The sequence below is a fragment of the Carassius auratus genome, unplaced genomic scaffold (assembly GCF_003368295.1).
Source record: "Carassius auratus strain Wakin unplaced genomic scaffold, ASM336829v1 scaf_tig00019337, whole genome shotgun sequence".
In the NCBI taxonomy this organism is placed as follows: Eukaryota; Metazoa; Chordata; class Actinopteri; order Cypriniformes; family Cyprinidae; genus Carassius; species Carassius auratus.
This window is the reverse complement of record NW_020524949.1, coordinates 42,124-62,875: the sequence shown is the minus strand read 5'-3', so window position 1 is coordinate 62,875 and position 20,752 is coordinate 42,124. Positions and strand designations below refer to the sequence as shown.

The 20,752-nt window shown below is 39.8% G+C and overlaps 1 protein-coding gene across 1 annotated transcript; it reads left to right on the top strand.

Annotated features, from left to right (window-relative positions):
- The first annotated feature begins 1,495 nt into the window (after window positions 1-1,495).
- LOC113076224 (gastrula zinc finger protein XlCGF57.1-like) lies at window positions 1,496-20,084 on the top strand. The gene is made up of 3 exons (XM_026248883.1): window positions 1,496-1,552; window positions 4,705-5,013; window positions 18,671-20,084. The coding sequence occupies exons 2-3, from the start codon at window positions 4,752-4,754 to the stop codon at window positions 19,921-19,923; spliced, it is 1,515 nt and encodes a 504-aa protein (XP_026104668.1). The 5' UTR covers window positions 1,496-1,552; window positions 4,705-4,751; the 3' UTR covers window positions 19,924-20,084.
- Window positions 20,085-20,752: the final 668 nt, after the last annotated feature.

Sequence of the window (20,752 nt, the reverse complement as noted above, 5' to 3'; positions counted from 1 at the left end):
GTTCACTGCTCCGGGTGTGTGTTCACAGTGTGTGTGTGTGTGTGTGTGTGTGTGTTCACTGCTCCGGGTGTGTGTTCACAGTGTGTGTGTGTGTGTGTGTGTGTGTGTGTTCACTGCTCCGGGTGTGTGTTCACAGTATGTGTGTGTGTGTGTGTGTGTGTGCGTGCGTGTTGTCACTGCTCCGGGTGTGTGTTCACAGTGTATGTGTGGGTGTGGGTGTTCACTGCTCCGGGTGTGTGTTCACAGTCTGTGTTTGTGAGTGTGTGTGTGTGTGTGTGTGTGTGTGTTTGTGTGCGCTTGTTTATGTGGTTAGCGAGGACACAAATTTGTATAATGACATAGGTATGACACAGGTATTACAATGAGGATGTGGTTTATGTGGTTTACTTATTTTTAGTGTCCCCGTAATTCAAAACGTTATTTTGAAAATCCAAAAATGCACAAAGTTTCCTGTGAGGGTTAGGTTTAGGTGTAGGGTTGGGGTAGGGCAATATAAAATACAGTTTGTACAGAATAAAACCCATTACACCTATGGAGAGTCCCCATAAATCACATATACCAACATGTGTGTGTGGGTGTGTGTGTGTTCACTGCTCCGGGTGTGTGTTCACAGTGTGTGTGTGTTCACTGCTCCAGGTGTGTGTTCACTGCTCCAGGTGTGTGTTCACAGTGTGTGTATGTGTGTGTGTGTGTGCGTGTGTGTGTGTGTGTGTGTGTTCACATTTGAATTTCACAATCAAAATAGCAAAACGTTTTTTCTATTTGAATGTACAAAATCTGCTCTGAGCCCGAACAGGTGGCCCACAATGAGCCATCATGGGTTTATTAGCCGTGTTTCCACTGTCGGACCAGTGCGAGCCAGGGCTAAGAGCGTGTCGAGCGGGGCCAATGGCCTCGAGCCGAAAACACCAAGACCACTTTTATTCAATTGTATCTTTGTATCTCGCGGTCGCTCTCTCTGAGGGCTAAATCCTGAACTGGCCACATCTGGACATCTAAACGAGTCCTTTCTTTGGTTTGAGGGATCTTTTCATCAGAGAGATGATCTGAGAAACACCAATACAGTGCTTAGCTGGAAAATAAATCGCCAGGCTGTTCTCAAAGATGAGGGAAGATAACTATTAAAAACTAATAGCTAAACAACACTTATGTAATGCACCGGAGAAACATTAAGATGACTAGATTATTGAAGAGTAGATTAATGTAGTCTATGTGCTTGAAAAGCACTGATGTCAAGCCCCCTTTCACCCTGGTATTTAGTTATTTTAAGTCTTTTATAATATGAAGATCAACAAACTGGAATTTAGCTTGCATTTAAACACAAACCAGAAGCTTTTGAAAAACAAAATTGTAACAAAAGTTGTATTGATAGCTCTGGGAATCTGTGATTTTTCCTTTGAATCAATCTTTTATCTCATCCTTTGAAAGTATTTTTGCATGTGAATTAGTTTTATTTGTTCTAAGCGTCTGAACGGAGCTTTTATTTTGGTGAGGCGCCATGACGTCATAAGGCTGCGCCGCTCTCCTGCAGCTGAGATTCTTCAGAAGAACGGTTTGTTTTAAGTCCTTTAAATCAACAAGACCAGTTCAGACTGTTTTATAAAAAGATTATTTTATTATTTATTCACTTAACGTTATAATGCAGGTACTAACACCAATGAGCATGCTTCCGTGAGTGATTAAAAGTATTGATCCGTTGTTATGAGCAAACAGAGAAGGTGCGTCTCGTTTTCTATTTCAGATCAGTTTTGTTCGTTTAAACTTTTCATTTATCAAGGAAACCTGAAAAGTCTCTCACGCAAACACTGATAACAATCACAAATGTTTCTTCTGAGAGTCTGTGAGGCTTTAAATCGAAATAAAAAATTAATAAATCTGTTATTTAGTAATTTTTATTTTTAAATACTTTATTATAGGTTTTTAGTCATTAACATTTTATTACATAGCAAACTTTATTTTGTATAATTCGTTTGTATATGAAATTAGATTTTTTTTGTGGCCTAATTGTAGGTAAGTGACAAGAAAAAAAAATCAATACTAGAAAATTAATATACAATCATAACCATATGATATTTACCAACTCTGTGCAGAATAATATTGTTTGTCCAATTCTTAATTCAAGTTAAATGTATATTCTATCAAAAGTATTGGGTTTGAAACAAAAAAAATACTCACCTTCATAGTGGATTTTGATGCCAAACATGAGAGAAATGTTGCTTCGCTTATAACTTTCTTCTTACGGCAGCAATCTTGGAAATTTGAATGTGAGAATCAACGCGAGGACGTAATTTACGTCACTAGTATATGGGCTTTAGAGGTATTGACAAAGCAAAGATATCCTAAGTCACCGATGCATCTGGCGCTGATTACCTGCTGGGAACACAGCCGCCGGAACAAAGCACTCGTGCGTACATAGGTCAGTTTGTCACATACCTACAAATTGTGGAGCCCTACAAAGAAGCATAACATACATGGGGTTTGTTTTCCTCTATTGGTTTTAAGATAATATTTTAACCAGAAGAATCTAAAATAAGATTGCACCCCAAACGATGCAGCTCTACTAATCCATTAACTCTGACTCCCCTTACTAGTGTGCTCAACACTGAACTAGTGTGCTGAACACTGAAATAGTGTGCTGGCTGCTGAGCTAGTGTGCTGAACACTGGACTAGTGTGCTTGCTACTGGACTAGTGTGCTGAACTAGTGTGCTGACTACTGAACTAGTGTACTGACTACTGAACTAGTGTAATGCAATTCCAAAATGATTCTTGAACTACATTTTTTTTTCCCCCAATTAATTCTTCTGCTGTGCAAATGCATATTTACATCTTTACATCTTAAACAAAATTGCAGTTATATGCTTTTTTGTTGTAGTTGGATTCTCTGTATGTCAGTACTGCCATATTAAAAACGTGTGTGAATCTTCACGGGTTTCACAATTCAGTTTAATTACGATTATCATTGTCAACTCAGTATCACAATGTGTCATATTCTCAGTTTTCAATATTACTGCATATGGCTAAATTTTCATATACATTTTATATTAAATTTATTAGGTTCAAAATTAACTACATTTTTTTAAACAATTACTTATTTAAAATAAGCGTTCAAGCGTCCCAAAGTGTCAATAGTTGAGGATTTTTCTTTTTTTCCTCAGCATTATTGTCGTTGGATTATTACAGCCGCTTTAACAGGCTGCATTCGCGCACAGATCTATTTCAATATCAGATGTTTTTTCCTGCTCTGAAAATGTGTACATAAATTTCATATAAAAGTATTTGAAAATGCAAGTGCATTTAACCACAACAGAAACTAACACAAAGCGCATGTGAATGTCTGTCAGCGAGCGAGTAGCACCGACTGTCAAGCAATGTGCCATATGCAGGAAAAAAAAAAGCTCAGAATCGATTCTGAATCGTTGAAGAGAGAATCGCGTTGCATCAGAGAATCAATTTTTTCTCCCACCCCTATCCTGTATTAATTTTTCAGAAAAATCCTGTCATACGTGCACAAACTGACAGTCACCACTTATAAGCTTCTACTAAATGTTGTAGAAACTTAATTTTATTTTCGTTGCTTTGTAACGATTTGCAATGTAAAAAGCGATATATAAATAAACTTGAATTGAATTGAATATACATATCACTTATCCTGCCCCAAAAGACCGTGAACATTGCAGATAACATCTGAAGTTAACATTAATTTACATACACATAACATAAAGAACGAATCCCGTTTGACAGATTTGCTTCAGATCGGGTGATTTTAGGTCCTCGGTTTGCATGTGACTCAATGGTGCTCTCTGCTGGTAGGGATGATGGTGGATCAAACACTTCTGGTGGTTTCACTTTCTGTTGGCAGTTTAGAACGCGATGAGTGATCCAGTCATATAGATTAGTGGTTCTGAAGCTGTGTGAGGTACAGAATAATATTTAAGTCATCAAATTCAGTTCACATAAACTCTTCTCTCCGCTGCGGCTGTCTGTCATCCTCCATTCTTCAGCAATCCAACTGTGTCTCATTTATTTACTACAGTCAAACCTTGAAATGCTCTTCAAGAGCGCACAGTAACTGAGGTATAAACTGTTCATAGAAAAGGCTCATTAAACTAACGCACAGATTTAATAGACTACATATCAATATCTCTTCCCTTTGTGCTAGTTTAAAAAAGGTTTGCGTCTCCAGTAAGCATTAATCCACAATTTATTTACTTTTTTAAAGCGGCTGACACTCTCTCTGAGTCAAAACAAACCAATATCCTGGAGTAATTAATTTACTCAGACAGTACACTGACTGAACTGCTGTGAAGAGAACTGAAGCGCTGTACCGCTCTATACTGGCACCTTCAGCATTATAATACTTTTACATTCAAAGATTATTCATAGTCTTCTCTTCTCTTGTCCTATCTATCATATGTTGCTGCCTTTATTACTGTGCTATACATTTAAAATAAACATTTTTTAGATTTCTATATAAATGTATATACTTATTTTTCATGATTGTTATTTTACAACAATACAAAGAGCAGTGTGTAAGATTTTACCAGATTTTAGACTTATTCACTCTTAATTGTAAATAAAAAATTTCAATAGATTTTTATCAGCAGATACTCAGATTTTTGGTATTGGATCGGTTGTGAAAAATGGTATTGTTACACCCCTGGTATATTATTGTCTGTTAATTATTCTCATCTCAAACACACAGATAAACTCCTGTGAAGCGACTGAGATCCACAAGACACTGATATAAAGATGACGTTTATTAAAGTCGAGAGCGAAGATGTGAAGATTGAAGAGGCTTTCACAGTCAAACAAGAAGGTCATGAGGAACAACAAACAGAGATGACGTTTATTATAGAGCAGAGGGAAGATGTGATGATCAAAGAAGCTTTCACAGTCAAACAAGATCCTGAAGAACAACAAAGAGAGATGACGTTTGTTATAGAGCAGAGGGAAGATGTGGTGATCGAGGATGATTTCAGAGTTTCACATGGAGATCCTGAGGAACAAACAGGTCAGTTTCATCCTCAGAGTCTTTCTTCTTTCATTCTGTGTTATGCATCTCTTTATCTGGTATTTGGCTCACAACAGAATTATTGACATGCAATTAATTTAAGAAAAATTATAAGGAAACAGCCAAACAAAACAACTGTTTTGTGAAACATTAAATCTGGGTGATCAGAAATGACACTGAATAAATCACAATATCAGGCAACAAATCAGGTGAATGAATGGCAGCAGAGTTACTCTATCTACCCCAGGTGCTGTCAGTGTCTACCTGATCTCATTAAAGTGCGTATCAATACCATGATACCCTCTATTTTGTGTACTGTTTATACGCAGACATCGACTTTGGTGTACAAATGATACACATTGGGTAGGATTAGAATTAAGGCTGTGGGGTAGATGCAAATCATATGCAGACAAAAACTGGGAATCAAATGCACAGCAAAGTCAATTTCAGCGTATGCATAGCACTCCAAATAGAAACAGAAAACCGTGCTATTGATACACATTTTCTTGTGAGGGCGTGAGAGCATGTCACCGGAGGTGCGTATAGTAGAATAATTAAAAAAAAACATTGATTACTAATTTGAATCAGTACATTATAATGAAAAAATACTGTTTTTGGGATCACATCATTTTAAATTGGTAAACTTAAGTCCAGTAGTTCAATAAGCAAAATCAAACAGTAAGTTCAAAGCAGTGGTAATAATGAGTGACTTATTTCTAGATGTTAAAGGGATAGTTCACCCAAATATTAAAATTATGTCATTAATAACTCACCCTCATGTCGTTCCAAACCGGTAAAGCCTCCGTTTATCTTCAGAACACAGTTTAAGATATTTTAGATTTAGTCCGAGAGCTCTCAGTCCCTCCATTGAAGCTGTGTGTACGGTATACTGTCCATGACCAGAAAGGTAAGAAAAACATCATCAAAGTAGTCCATGTGACATCAGAGGGTCAGGTAGAATATTTTGAAGCATCGAAAATACATTTTGGTCCAAAAATAGCAAAAACTACGAATTTATTCAGCATTGTCTTCTCTTCTGTGTCTGTTGTGTGAGAGAGTTCAAAACAAAGCAGTTTGTGATATCCGGTTCACGAATGAATCATTCGATGTAACCGGATCTTCTTGAACCAGTTCACCAAATCGAACTGAATCGTTTTAAACTGTTCGGTGAGTGTCATTAGCAACAGAGATGAGACAAACTACAGGAGCGAGGTGAGCTGCCTGGCCGAGTAGTGTAGTAACAACAATCTCTCCCTGAACATGAAGAAGATGAATGAGATTGTTGTTGACTTCAGGAGAGCACACACTCAGCATGGTCCTCTGACCATCAATGGTGCGACTGTGGAGAGAGTGAGCAGCACCAAGTTCCTGGGTGTGCACATCACAGAGGACGTCTCCTGGACTGAAAACACAGCAGCACTGGCCAAGAAATCACAACAGCGTCTCTACTTCCTCCGCAAACTGAGGAGAGCCAGAGCCCCGGCCCCCATCATGTACACCTTCTACAGAGAGACCATCGAGAGCATTCTGTCGAGCTGCATCACTGTGTGGTATGGCACATGCAACGTGTCCTCAGAATACTCTGTATTCTGGATGAACAGACAGTAGTGCAACTAATAAAAAGTTTACAGTTTTTTGCTTGTTTGTAAATAAATCAGATGTAGTGATGAGGAGGGGTGAGGAGTCTGTGTGTTTGGTGTGGGGGGTGTTGGGGGTGTCAGAGGGCAGAGTTCAGTAAGGAGACAGCTGTAGGGAAAAAGCTGTCCTGAGTCTGCTGGTCCTTGTCCGGAGGCTCCTGAAACACCTCCTTGAGGGCAGGAGGTTAAACAGTCTGTGGTCAGGGTGAGAGGAGTCCTTGAGAATGCTGCGAGTTTGACATTTCCTCTGGATGTCCTCAATAGTAGGAAGTGGTGTCCCTGTGATGCGTTGGGCAGTTTTCACCACCCTCTGCAGTGGCTTGCGGTCATCCACTGAGGAGTTCCCTTACCAGACTGTGATGCAACTGGTCAGGATGCTCACGATTGCACACTGGTCCCTCTCCAGTGTCCTGAGGAAGAAGAGGTGCTGGTCTTGACCAGGCTGGAGGTGTTCATAGTTGAGGACACATCCTCCAAGATGGTTGTTCCTAGGAACTTGAAGCTGGAGACACATTCACAATCAATAGTGTGGATGGGATCATGCATGTTTCCTTTCTTCTTCCTGAAGTCCACAATGAGCTCCTTAGTCTCGCTGGTGTTAAGGAGCAGGTTATTGTAAGCACACCACGTGGCCAGGTGCTGTACCACCTCCCTGTAGGCAGTCTTATCGTCGTCACTGATGAGGCCTATCACCTCTTAATGATGGAGTTGAATCCATGCACAGACTTGCAGTCGTGGGTGTAAATGGAGTAGAGGAATGGGCTCAGCACAAAGCCCTGTGGTACGCCAGTGTTTATTGTGAAGGTGTGGCCTGACCTAACATACTGAGGTCTGTTGGTCAGAAAGTTTATAATCCAGTTGCAGAGGGAGGTGTTAATAATCTCCAAGTTTTTTTGTCAGCTTGGAGGGAATGACGGTGTTAAATGCTGAGCTGAAGTCAACAAACAACATCCGTACATATGTGTTGTTCATGACAATAGGTGTGAGTGCCACTGAGCGGTAATCATTTGACATTGGGGAGGAGTATTTCAGCACTGGCACAATGGATGTGGACTTAAAGAATGTTGCCACAGTTGCTTGGGTCCGGGACAGGTTGAAAATGTCTGTGAAGACCCCTGCAAGCTGCTCTGCACATGCCTTGCTTTTGTTGATCCGGCTCAGTGCAGTTTTTACATCTGTGGAGGTGAGTTTAAGAGGTTGGTGGTCTGCTGAGTGTGATTTTGGTGGCCGTGTCCTTGCTGTTGCTGATGAAGCGAGCATAAAAGTCATTTAGCTTGTTAGGAAGGAGACAACTTTGACCATTGGAACAGAGTTGCTTGACTTGTAGTCACTAATGGTCTGTATGCCCTGCCACATGTGTCGTGGGTCAGAGTTGGAAAAGCGTTCCTCTACCTTCAGCCAGTAGCAGTACTTGGCCTTTTTGATGCCCCTTTTCAGGTTAGCCATGGATTTGCTGTAGGCTTGGCCGTTATCTGACCTGAAGGCAGTGTTGCGTGCTTTCAGTAAAAGTCGCACCTCCTTGTTCATGCATGGCTTCTGATCAGGGTATGTTGTGTTTTTCTGTTGTGACACTGTCAATGGTGGTGTTGATGTAATCTAGTACAGAGGAGGTATAGATATCAATGTCCATGTGAGAGCCATTAAAATAACCTGGTTAAAAACATCACTGCCATCCCTCCTAGGCATGTCCATGCCTCCACTGGTATTTCATCTGGACCAACCGGCTTTCCACTCTTAATTCTTTTCATAGCTGCCCTCACTTTATCCTTACTAATCCTCTGGACTTCCTGATTCACCATTTCCACATCACTTAACCTTCTCTCTCTCTCATTTTCTATGTTGTGATGAGCGATGAATGCAATGTAAACTTTAATGTAGACGAGGAATGGATTGCTCCCTCGTGACCTTTTGTAAACCATATTCATGACAATTACCAGACTTGTGTTGTCCCGTCCATGGAAGATCACACTCCCGAGTCGAACTTACAAATTTCATAATTTGTGTACTTGGTATTAAGAAATGCATGCAGACCTATGTCCCCAGACTATTTGCCTAACCTTCACGGTACTGATGACGAAATTTATGCCGCGTCTTCGTTAACTAGACGAGACTGGACTATAATTTTATTTGAGGACTACATTACATTCAAAATGCATCCTATAGGCTATTGTCCTTCAAAATGTGAGTCCCTGTCATTGGATTGTGATCGGATAAGACTAATTAAATGCGAACTAGCGATCTGAAACAACAGCCTCAGCACCCGGAGGAGTAGGGTTAAGGTAACCAGACGTCCCGTTTTTCCAGGGAGTCACAGTTCGTTGTCGATTAACTTAAAGTTAGTGAAGATGGGATTGGCTGGAATCACGCTGATAGAAGTGTTCTCTCTCCACTTCCTCAGTTCTCAAATGAGAACAAAATTGAGCTCTTTGGTATCAACTCTACATGTCGTGTTTGGAGGAAGAGAAATCCTGACTATCACCCCAAGAACACCATCCCTACAACCAAGCATGGAGGTGGAAGCATTATGCTTTGGGGACCAGAACCTCAGCCAACATCACTGAAGATCGTTCTTCCAGCATGACAGTGATCCTAAACATACCACCAAGGGAAAAAAGGAGTGGATCAGAAAAAGAAAATCTGTGGAGGGAGTGGAAAGTTTTTAGAGAGGATCTGTAAAAAGGAGTGGACCAAAATCTCTCCTGAGATGTGTGCAAACCTGGTTACCACCTACAAGAAATGTCTTACCTCTTTGCTTGCCAACAAGGTATTCGCCACAAAGTCAAGGTTTGCTTGGGGATCAAATACTAAAATGTAAATCTTTTTTTTTACATTAGTATGCTGTTTTTTTCTGAATTTTTGTTTGATATTCTGTCACTGTCATTAAAAATTATCCTACCATAAAAACTATAAACCCTTCTTTTTTACGTGGACAATCTTACAAAATCAGCAGGGGAACAAATAATTATTTTCCCCACTATATGTTGCTCTTAAACCTTTATAAACCTTTCAGCATTCATAGAGCCTTCCAAAACATGCGAGCTGCCCATACCGTATGCACTTATACACCCCCATACCACCAGAGATGCTGGCTTTTGAACTGAATGCTGATAACGCGCTGGCAAGTCTCCCTCCTCTTTAGCCCAGAGGACACAGTGTCCGTGATTTCCAACAAGAATATTGGGTAACACTTTAGAATAAGATTCCATTAATTAATGTTAGTTAATGTATTAATTAACATGAACAAACAATGAATAATACATTTATTACTGTATTTATTCATCTTCGTTAATGTTAGTTAATGAAAATACAGTTATTCATTGTTAGTTCATGGTAATTCACAGTGCATTAACTAATGTTAACAAGCACAACTTTTGATTTAAATAATGCATTAGTAAATGTTGAAATTAACATGAACTAAGACTTATAAATGCTGTAGAAGGATTGTTCTTGCTTAGTTCATGTTAACGAAAGTAGTTAACTAACATTAACCAATGGAACCTTATTCTAAAGTGTTACTGAATATTGAATTTGGACTCGTCTGACCATAGAACATTTTCCTACTTTTAAATAGTCATTTTTAAATTAGCCTTGGCCCACAGGACACTATGGTGCTTCTGGACTATGTTCCCATATGGCTTCCTTTTTGCATTATAGAGATACAGTTAGCATCTGCAGATGGCACAGCAGATTGTGTTAAGCGACAGTGGTTTCTGGAGGTAATCCTGGGCACGTTTACTAATGTCAATGCCAGAATGATGCAGATGAGTGATGTAGTGTCGTCTGAGGGCCCGAAGCCACTCTTCAGCCTTGTCCCTTATGCACAGAGATTTCTCAAGTGTCTCTGAATCTTTTGATTATGTTGTGCACTGAAGATGATGAGATTGGCAAAGTCTAAAAAACAACGTTCTTCAACATCTAATATCAAAGTACTCCACAATCTTTTTATTAGCAATGCACCAATACCAATACGGGTATTGGTATCGGGCCCGAAACTAAGCTCCTGTACCTGTACTCGTTAAAATGCCCTAATACCAAATGCCGAAATCACACAGCATGTGATAAGTGCCATATTCAGACAAAGAAACACAGACAACAACCAACAGACAGAATGGAGTTGTTAGAGATTAAGGTTGTCTACATAGGATATCTATGCAAGGAATATAATGTTAAACATTCAGTATTAATTAGCTGACGTGCGCAAGATGATAAAGCATGCTGAGTTGAGCGTGCAGCAGTGGAGATGCGTAAGCTTGTTGAGTGAACATACATTTCATCACTGGAAAGCTAGTAGTTTGTTCGGATACATCATAAACAAGTAACTAAAACAATGCACAGGGTATTAACAGTAGGGAGGGAGAGAAAGTGAGAAAGAGATAGAGAGAAAGCACGCCTGTACACTTCTGTTGTGTGATCCTTGATGTTCACTCACTTAGCACACACATTTGGATAAAAAATAAATCATAAGGACAATTTATAGGGATATTTACTAAAAACATAATTTATTTTCAATAATTTTACACATCATTCATACCTGACTTTCTGGCGAAAGTGAATCTAGCAGCCTGTGTGTAATGCGCTAGGGAGTACGTTATTACTGTACCTCTCATTCTGCAACAGTACAAACACATGCACGAGTTGTGCATGTTTTGCTTGCTTGAGTGTTTCTGCATTATATGAGTGGATTTGGAATATAAATCGCAGCACATCTCAGATCGTCAGAAAGGACCCGGGAGACAGGGGTTACATAAGCAAATATATACAGTTTCAATATATACCACATAGAGACGTCCTGTTGTAGTCGTTGCTGCTGCTGCTCTCGTTCAGTTTCAGCCTCTGGATCTGATTCTGGATCATAAATATACGCTGGATCTGACTGTTAGCCATGGTTTGTTTTGGATGATGGTTTTTTTCCTCGCGGTAATGTCACAACTTCCAAACGCTCTCAACGCAAAAGCCTACTCACGCTCGTGATTCTTTAGCTCCGCCCACACGTCACGCCTCAAGATGCTCGTGTTTTTCCGAAAAAAATCGGCACAGACTATTTTTCTCTTATGAATATAATAAAACTAAAGACTTTTTGGAGTTATGAAGGATGCAGTACTACTCTATAGGTACTCAAGATTAACAGGAGATTGAATGAAAATGAGCATTTCACCCCCCCTTTAATTCTGTGAGTCTCTGCCTCTCTAAGGCTACGTCCACATGAAGCCTGAGCTTTCCCTAATCAATATTTTTTTTTCTCATCTCAAAAAATACCTGCGACCACACAAAACCACAAAACTGACACAAAATAATGTAGTATACATGCCAGACCAGTATACGGTGCAGTAAGTGGGCTGATGAAGTCATTGTTTCAGAAAATATACGGTTTCACTGTCCAAACTAAAACGCAAGTGTGGCATTTCCAGATTTATACACTGTGGGACAATATAAATATTGACTACACTCTCCCAAAACGCTGGATCCATGTGTACGAAATGCCTATATGATACAAAATGTATGCTTATACAGCTAAAAGTGTCTCAGTGTGGACAGGGTCTAAGATGTACCTTGTATGTTACAGACCTGATGTCAGTTAGTTTATTAGTTGTTATTAGTTGCTAGACATCATTTCATATATATAATTAAAAAATAAATATTCAACTGTAACATTGATTCCACTATTCGTGCTCGCTGTGTGGTTTAAGAATAAACAAAGTCCTTTTTTTCTCTGGAATAAACCACCAAATTATTTTCTTGCTGCATTTGCTACAGAACAACAAATTCAAACATGCATAAATGGCTGTCAGCATGTTCCCTCCTGACTGCTTCCTCCTCTGACTGTCTACCGCTGCCAAGCTCTGCCTGGATCTGATATTCCCATTTTGCTGAGCAGTGCCAGTCCAAGTTGTTTTCTGTTCATTGCCAGTTCATTCTAGATCTGTGCGATTAATAGAAATCATCATAAAATCAAGATTTGAGCATCCACGATTTTCCGCGGCACTGACCTCCCGCAGTATGCCATCCGATCCAATCAGAATGCAGCGCCTAGCGCGAGAACAAAACAGACTGGGCATATGCCTAACTCCAGGTTCACACACTGTCTGTGATGCACCTTTTTTCCGAGCCCATGTTAACGGATCAGAGCGTTCACACTGCACGCGGTAAAAGGCTAGAAATAAAAATATGCGAAAATAATTATTATCTAGCACATGAGCATAGAGAGAGTTGTTAGTGCACAGGACGCAGTTTAAGTGAGAGGAGACACATTTTAAGTGTGCACGCTCTCTCTGGACGAGAGCAGCGTGTATCTGAGCAAGCAAGTCTGGTTTTGTGACAGAGCAAAGGAAACCTGCGTGCTAACAGAGAGATTCACTCTCTTGCATTATTTTAATGTGCTTTCGTGTTACAATAACGCACTCTCGCTGTTGCTTCTGCACCACATACATACTGTATACACACTGCAAACGGAGTGTGTGTGAACCTCTATAACAGGGATCCTCAAATCTGGACCTCGAGATCCACTTTCCTGCAGAGTTTAGTGCTAACCCTAATCAAACACACCTGAGCATGCTAATCAGTGTCAATCAATGTCTTTGGGATCATTTGAAAATGGCAGACAGGTGACTTTAATCAGGGTTGGAGCTAAACTCTGCAGTGCATTGGACCTCCAGGGTAAGATTTGAGGAAGGGGGCTCTAAAATGTATAACAAATAAATTTTAACACCTGAGGCACCGTTACAATTAATGAGCTCTATGATCAATACATGGCAAAAAAGAAAAAAAAAGTCCCTGGACACGGGATTTATTTATTTATATTTTTGCCATAAGTCTAGAAATTTTGTTACACTTTTCCTATAGTAATTATTTTGACTTACATCTGTTTTAGAGACGTTACAACTTTTTGATAAAGCTCTAATTGGTTTTCTTTTGGAAATGTTTCAAATTAATCCTGAATACATTTATTACTGTAAAGCATATCTGTGTGTCAAAATTGCGATTAAAATCGAAATAGCAAAATTGATCAAAGAAATCATAATAGTTTTTTTTTCTTTTTCATATTGCACAGCCCTAGTTCATTCAATAAATGCAGTTAATAATATAGCTTCTGAGTACTAAGTTATTAATCCAACAATAGCGGGATCAGTTACATTTTTTTGCAGTGGGCCGCGCAAACATGTGTGTGGTTGTGTGGGCCGCGAGTTGAAAAAGGTTTGCTAAAAAAGGACCTGTTTGCTCTGTAGTGCCGCGTTTCCACCGCTGGAACTTTACCCAGGAACTAGGGACTTTGGCCTGGTCCTCGTCATTACTACAACCTACGAAGGCGACCAGCTCACTTCCAAGTTGGAGACTGGGTTTGGGTTCGTACTCATCCTCAATCATGGGCTAGTGATGGTTTTATGGCCAAGCTTGCGGCAAAATGGAAAGGTCCTGCTAGAGTGATCAAATGTCTGGGTCCTATAAATTACTCCGTGTCCTTTGTGGATGATCCTGATCATGTAGATTCTTTCCATGTTCAAAACTTAAAGCCATTTCATGGTATTGTGCAAACCCTTTCTAATTAAGGGGGGGGGATATGTAACAGTCACTGTCTCTCACATTATTTACTTGTCCTTATGGTCAGTGCTATGTTCATCCCATCCACTAGGGGACACCAGTAGCATCTATACCTTGTGTATAAAAGAGGAAGTAGAAGAGTAGGAGGTAGCTTCAGTTTGAGTAACCACATGGTTAATGGCTGTTCCCTTAAACAAACCTGGCTTGAGAAACTTTTGTTTGCTGCTCAGCTAGGATTTCTGCATTACATGGAACTTACATTGCCTTGAGTGCTGGAATGAGAATTTGCTGGGGTGCTTAGGACAAAGCAACTGCCCAAGGATTGTATTCCAAGACTCCCAGACTACAACCAGAAGAACAAATACTTCCTTCCATCAATACCTACCATTTGCAGATAAGACTGTTCATTCTTAAGACTGCTCACTTGATCAACTTCATTATTCATCAATATCTTTATGGGACATTTCCCACTTATTCACTCACACCATTATTTTTATGTGATTTATTTTATGTTTGAGTTTGTTTGTTTGTTCGGTGTTTATGGTGCACTGTTCATGTAAAAATTTAATATATGCTGAGAAAAGATTTTCCTTTCTTGTTTTTTGTTGATATACGTATACCCTGAACACAGAATCCAATAGGAAAGAGTGCAAGATTGATTCCCCCTCATTCTTCTGTAGCAGGCCTAGTTTAAAATAGCTGGGACAGTTATAATGTGTTTCCACCGCAGGATCCAGGAACTAAATAAAGTTCCGGGTAAAAAAATGCCCCTCAGAAAGTCCCTGCTGGCGAGGTGGTACTTTTTCAAAGTTCCGAAACATGCTGATTGGTTGAGTTCACGCAGCATTGGTTGAGTTCAACCACCATTTATTTGGATCATTTTCAAAATATTACTGTTATTGTGTCATGAAATGTAATTTTAAAAGTATTTCAGGCGAGAATGTAGTTGTTTAAAACTCAAATCTGTGGTTTATTCATAAAGACTGCGCCTATTTTAAAATGTGTTTCGCCGATCTCTGCGACGGTGAGCTCCACGTGATCAGCGAGAGCTCAGTCCTCATGTATCCGCCGAGAAGCAGCCTCACTTCGGCTAGACCTTCTGATATGTGCCGCTGGCTCGGATGTCTCTTTAGTGGTTAAACATAAAATATAATTCAGCTGCGGGGTAAATCTAACAGGTTATCTTTGGTCTGTATTCAGTTTATCTATATGTTAAAATTAAAATAAAAAAGGCAAATTTATATAATATTTTGTTTCATTGCAATGGCTGTATATACACATTTCCTTGAACTAAGTACATTTCTGCAGCTGTTATTATGTTTAAATGAAAACGAAAGGAGGCAGTGGTATTTGATATCCTATTTCGTTTTGTTGTAAATATACAGTGAGGATAATTACAATAGTCAAGGCGAGCTGACTGAAGTTATCAAGTACGCTGCTGTTTATAGATTTACCGGATTTGCGTCGTCGCGGACATCACACTCCCGAGTCGAATGCACAAAGTCTGAACTACCGAGGATGCACGTCCAAAAACAATGTACTATTGTATTGAGAAACGCGTGCAGACCTACGTCACCAGTCTATTTGCCTAATCTTCCCGGTACTTTACACCACGGTGGAAACGTAGAAAGCAACAGGTCTGGGGGGGAAAAAAGTTCCTGGTACAAATGTTCCGGGTAATTTCGGTGGAAACGCAGCATAGGTTGCACGTGTGAATGGTGTTTTTTTTCAAACTTGCAATAAAACTCAGATCGTCTGCCAGTTGTTGATTATCCACAGTGCTGGGGGATGGTCTCCTCGTTCCCGTGAGCATCTTCTTTGGCCTGACAGAGCTGTCTGAGTTTTGCAGTGAACCATGGTTTGTTGCTGTTTTAAGTTAGAAGAGTCCTGGTAGGAATATACATACACAAAATGTTACAGTTCGTTCAGATCTGTGGCAGCAGCTTCAAAAACACTCCAGTCAGTGAGGTCAAAACAAGCTTGTGAATCCTGCTCTGCTTCATAAGTCCATCTTTTTACAGTCCTTAATTCAGGTTTAGCTGAGAAATATAAACACTTATGAGAATTAATGAACAAAACTTCCGTGGTGAATAGAATGGATATCAGTAAACAAAGAGCACTTCTGAGTCGTGATCCGCTCTGAACAGCTGAAAGCTGGGCAGATGTAGTGCACTGTCCAGAATGGCATCATTCATCCAGGTTTTTCTGTGAAACAAAGAGTAGCAGTGTTAGAAATCTTTGTTTGTCCTGGAGCGCAGAAGTTTGTCCATTTTTTGGGTAGAGAGCAGAGATTCGCCAGATGAATGCTAGGCAACAGTCCACACTGTCTTAGCTTCACAAGCACACTGGCTCTCTTCCCCCGTCTGCGTGTCCTGAAGCATTTGATCAGCGCTGCTGCACTGCCAATTACAACATTCGGCAAAACATCAGAACAATCAAAATCCAGTAAAATGTTTTGTGTTCTGTCGAATGTTCATGCAGTTCATCCCTGGTAAAACTGATCATGTTTGGGAAACAAAAAGAAGAGGAAAAACTAACAAATCTGTACAAACACTGGAGAGCCAAGCACTGAGGCAGCCATCTGCACCTTCTTACTTTGATAATTCAAATGAAGTGGATTCATAAGGGAAAATTCAAAGGAAGTGTTGAACTTATAAGATCATGGGAGGTTTTTTCATATTTTGGAAATGAGACCAGTACCCCCACCTCTCTCAACCGTCATCTTTACACTTGTAGGTCTTCACACAAGGAGGGCTGATGTTTCTGTGCCAGTGAACAAACTACACCTAAATAAAGAGCTAACTCACTTGAGTGAAAACAGTTGTCCATGCATTTCTAGTTAGTACAGCAGAACCTATAGCATGCAGTTGTCTCGAAATCTAAACTAAATGTGGTACAGTTTGCCACGTAAGCACAAATTATCATAAACTTTTAAATAAAATAAGTGTTAAATGTACTAGTCCTCCAAACTAGCAGATATTTATTCTAAATTAAGGGAACAGAAAACTGGTTTTAAACAAAACACTTACATGTTCTTGTGTCCGCTGACAAATTTATTTATATGTTTTATCCAAAGCGACAAATAAGAACAATAGAAGCAATCAGACAACAAGAGAACAACAACAGTATACGAGTGCCATGACAAGTCTCAGTTAGTCTAGTACAGAACACATAGCCAGTTGTTATTTTTTTAAGAATATGATAGTCAAGAAAAGAAAAGGTAAGTGCTAGTATTAGTTGGTTAAGTGCTGGCGAAAAAGATGAGTCTTTAGATGTTTCTTGAAGATGAGTAAAGACTCAGCTGTACGAATTGAGATTGGGAGGTCATTCCACCAGCTGGGCACAGTCCAGGAAAAGGTCCGGGAGAGTGATTCTGAACTTCTTTGGGATGGCACCACAAGGCGTTGTTTATTTGCAGAGCGCAAACATCTGGATGGCACATGAGATTTAACCAGTGAGTTTAGGTATGTTGGTGCCGTGCCAGTGGTCGTCTTGTAGGCAAGCATCAGTACCTTAAACTTGATGCGAGCAGCTACTGGTAGCCAGTGTAACCTGATGAGGAGAGGAGTAACATGAGCTTTTTTTGGCTCATTGAAGACAACCCTCGCTGCTGCATTCTGGATCATTTGCAGAGGCTTGACAGTACATGCAGGAAGAGCCAGGAGAGCATTACAATAGTCCAGTCTGGAGAGAACAAGAGCTTGGACAAGAAGTGGGGTGGCTGGCTCTGACAGGAAGGGTCTAATCTTCCTAATGTTGTATAAGGCAAACCTGCAGGACCGGGTCGTTGTAGCAATGTGGTCTGTGAAGCTTAACTGATGATCCATCACAACTCCTAGGTTTCTGGCTGTCCTCGAACGAGTTATGGTTGACGAGCCCAGCTGAATAGAGAAGTTGTGATGAAGCAATGGGTTAGCTGGAACCACCAGGAGTTCTGTCTACGTAAGGTTAAGCTGAAGGTGATGGTCATTCATCCAGCTAGAGAGGTCACTCAGACAGGCTGAAATGCGAGCAACAGGAGGAAAGAGTCAGATACTTAGCCTAATCAAACAGTATAAATACAGCTGACTTACCTCTATCCACTGACGGTTTATCAGCATCCCTCCTCTACCCCATCTCCTCACTTCCGAGTTCATTTTACAACTATACGGGGAGGGGGGGGGGGTAGTCTAGGTTTGAGCTATTCCCGAGCTCTGAGCCCTTCCCCAGACAGCACGCCAAATACGCATTCCATACCTCAGCTAATTATATGTAAGTGTGAACTCGTGAATTGGTATTTGTTGGTATTTGGGACATGTCCTAGAGAAAGCCAAGACTAAGGACACAAGGTTCTGAGATTACGGATTACACTTTTTTTTTTTCAGTGGGTATGTTATCTAGCATACATGTTGCTGAATTTGATGTTTTAAATGTCTAAATGTTTTCATGTCTTTCTTTGTGCCAATAAACTGGTCTTTACTTGTTTTTGTGTCTTTTCACCCTAGACCCGATGGCACTGAAAGAGAAGAGTCAAGAACTGAATGAAACCGAAGAGAAAAATCAGAAATGTCATGATGTCATGGCTGGGGAAAACTCTTTTAGTTCCTCTCAGACTCGTAAAAGAGAAACTAGAAAGCCTAAAGTCCAGATGATAGTTCACACTGAAGAGGGACCGTTCGCCTGTCAACAATGTGGAAGGAGTTTCAGTCAAAAACAAGGCCTTACAATGCACTTGAAAACCCACAAACGCAGACCTTATATGTGCAAAAGGTGTGGGACGATCTTCAAAGTAAAAAGACGTCTTGAGGCTCACATGAGAGCATGCTTTTGTGAAAAGCGGTTCATATGCTTTCAGTGTGGAAAGAGTTTCAATCAAAAACAGAGTCTTAATGGCCACATGGGAATTCACAATGTAAAAGGCCCTTTTACCTGCAAACTGTGTGGAAAGAAATTCAAACAGACAATAAGGCTTAGGTATCACATGAGTATTCACTCTGGAGTGAAGCCGTTCAAATGCCCTCACTGTGGGAAGAGTTTTAGACTGAAAAATACTCTTAAAATCCACTTGAGAATTCACACCAGAGACAATCCTCACACCTGCAAAATGTGTGGGAAGATCTGCACATCAAATGATCATCTAATGTCTCACATGATTGTTCACAAGCCTCACACCTGTGAACTATGTGGGAAGGGTTTCAGAGTAAATAGTCATCTGATTATTCACATGAGAGTTCACACCGGAGAGAAGCCTTACACCTGTGAACTGTGTGGAAAGAGTTTCAAACATAAAATAAGCCTTAAGAATCACATGAGTATTCACTCAAGAGAGAAATGTTTTAGATGTCAAGTGTGTGAAACAAGTTTCACTGACCAGATTCAACTTAAGAATCATGTACAAAATCACACTGAAGAGAAGCCTTTCACCTGTCCTCAGTGTGGAAAGAGCTTTACAGCTAAAGGAAACCTTAAGACTCACATGAAAAGTCACACTGGAGAGAAACCTTACAAGTGTCCTCAGTGTGGAAATGGTTTTAAAATGAAGGGGCACCTTAATGTTCACATGCGACTTCACACTGGAGAGAAGCCTTTCACCTGTCCTCAGTGTGGAAAGAGCTTCACGCTTAAAGGAAATCTTCAGATTCACATGAGAGTTCACACTGGAGAGAAACCTTTCTCCTGTCCTCAGTGCAGAAAGAGCTTCACAAGTAAAGGAAACCTTAAGGCTCACATGAGACTTCACACTGGAGAGAAACCTTAAAAATGTCCTCAGTGTGACATGAGTTTCATATATCACATAAGTTTGAAACAGCATTTGCAAACTCATTCTTGAAAAAAATCCTTGTTTCCAATGTGACAAAAGTTTTAGAAATGATGCATTCACTCTGGAGAAAGACAGTTCATTTGTGATTGGTGTAATAAAAACAGCATATTTACAAATATGTGAAAACTCATTCAACTGTGTTTGTGTTCTTTTTTCTTTCTTTTTTTTTTTTTTTAAGTACCCTTACAAAAAGTTTGTTCAAGACCTCTGTTAGTATATTTTATATCCTCAGTTTAAAATAATTACATTTTATTGCAAAAATAAAGGCCACAGTTTTTGTTTTATCCAGCCATATTTACTGTAGTATAAATAGCCAAAAGCTGCAGTCATTGGGGTCCAAGCACGACCCATTGGGCAAATGATGTTGAAAAGAAGTCACACAAACAGGTCATATATGAAAATCCAACTAATGTCAAAAACTTGAAACGACATTGATTTGATGTAAATTAACATCAAACAAATTGGCCTACTTAAACATTAAACCAATTTCATTGAAGGATTACATTCATAACCTCAACCAGTTCCCACTGGAAGAATGTTCTGTTCAAAGTGAATTCTTCATCATGACTAAGATTTGACTTCATAGTAATATCAAGTTGTCCACTGGGAAATGCCGTGTAGAGGATACAGGTCAATTACAATGGCCATGTCTCTTTTCAAACAATACTAGTAGTTCTATGGAAGTATTATTTTATGTACTCTATCACAATAGACAAATAATATTGTCTCTTCATTTTAACTGGAACACAATATGTCCAATCATGTC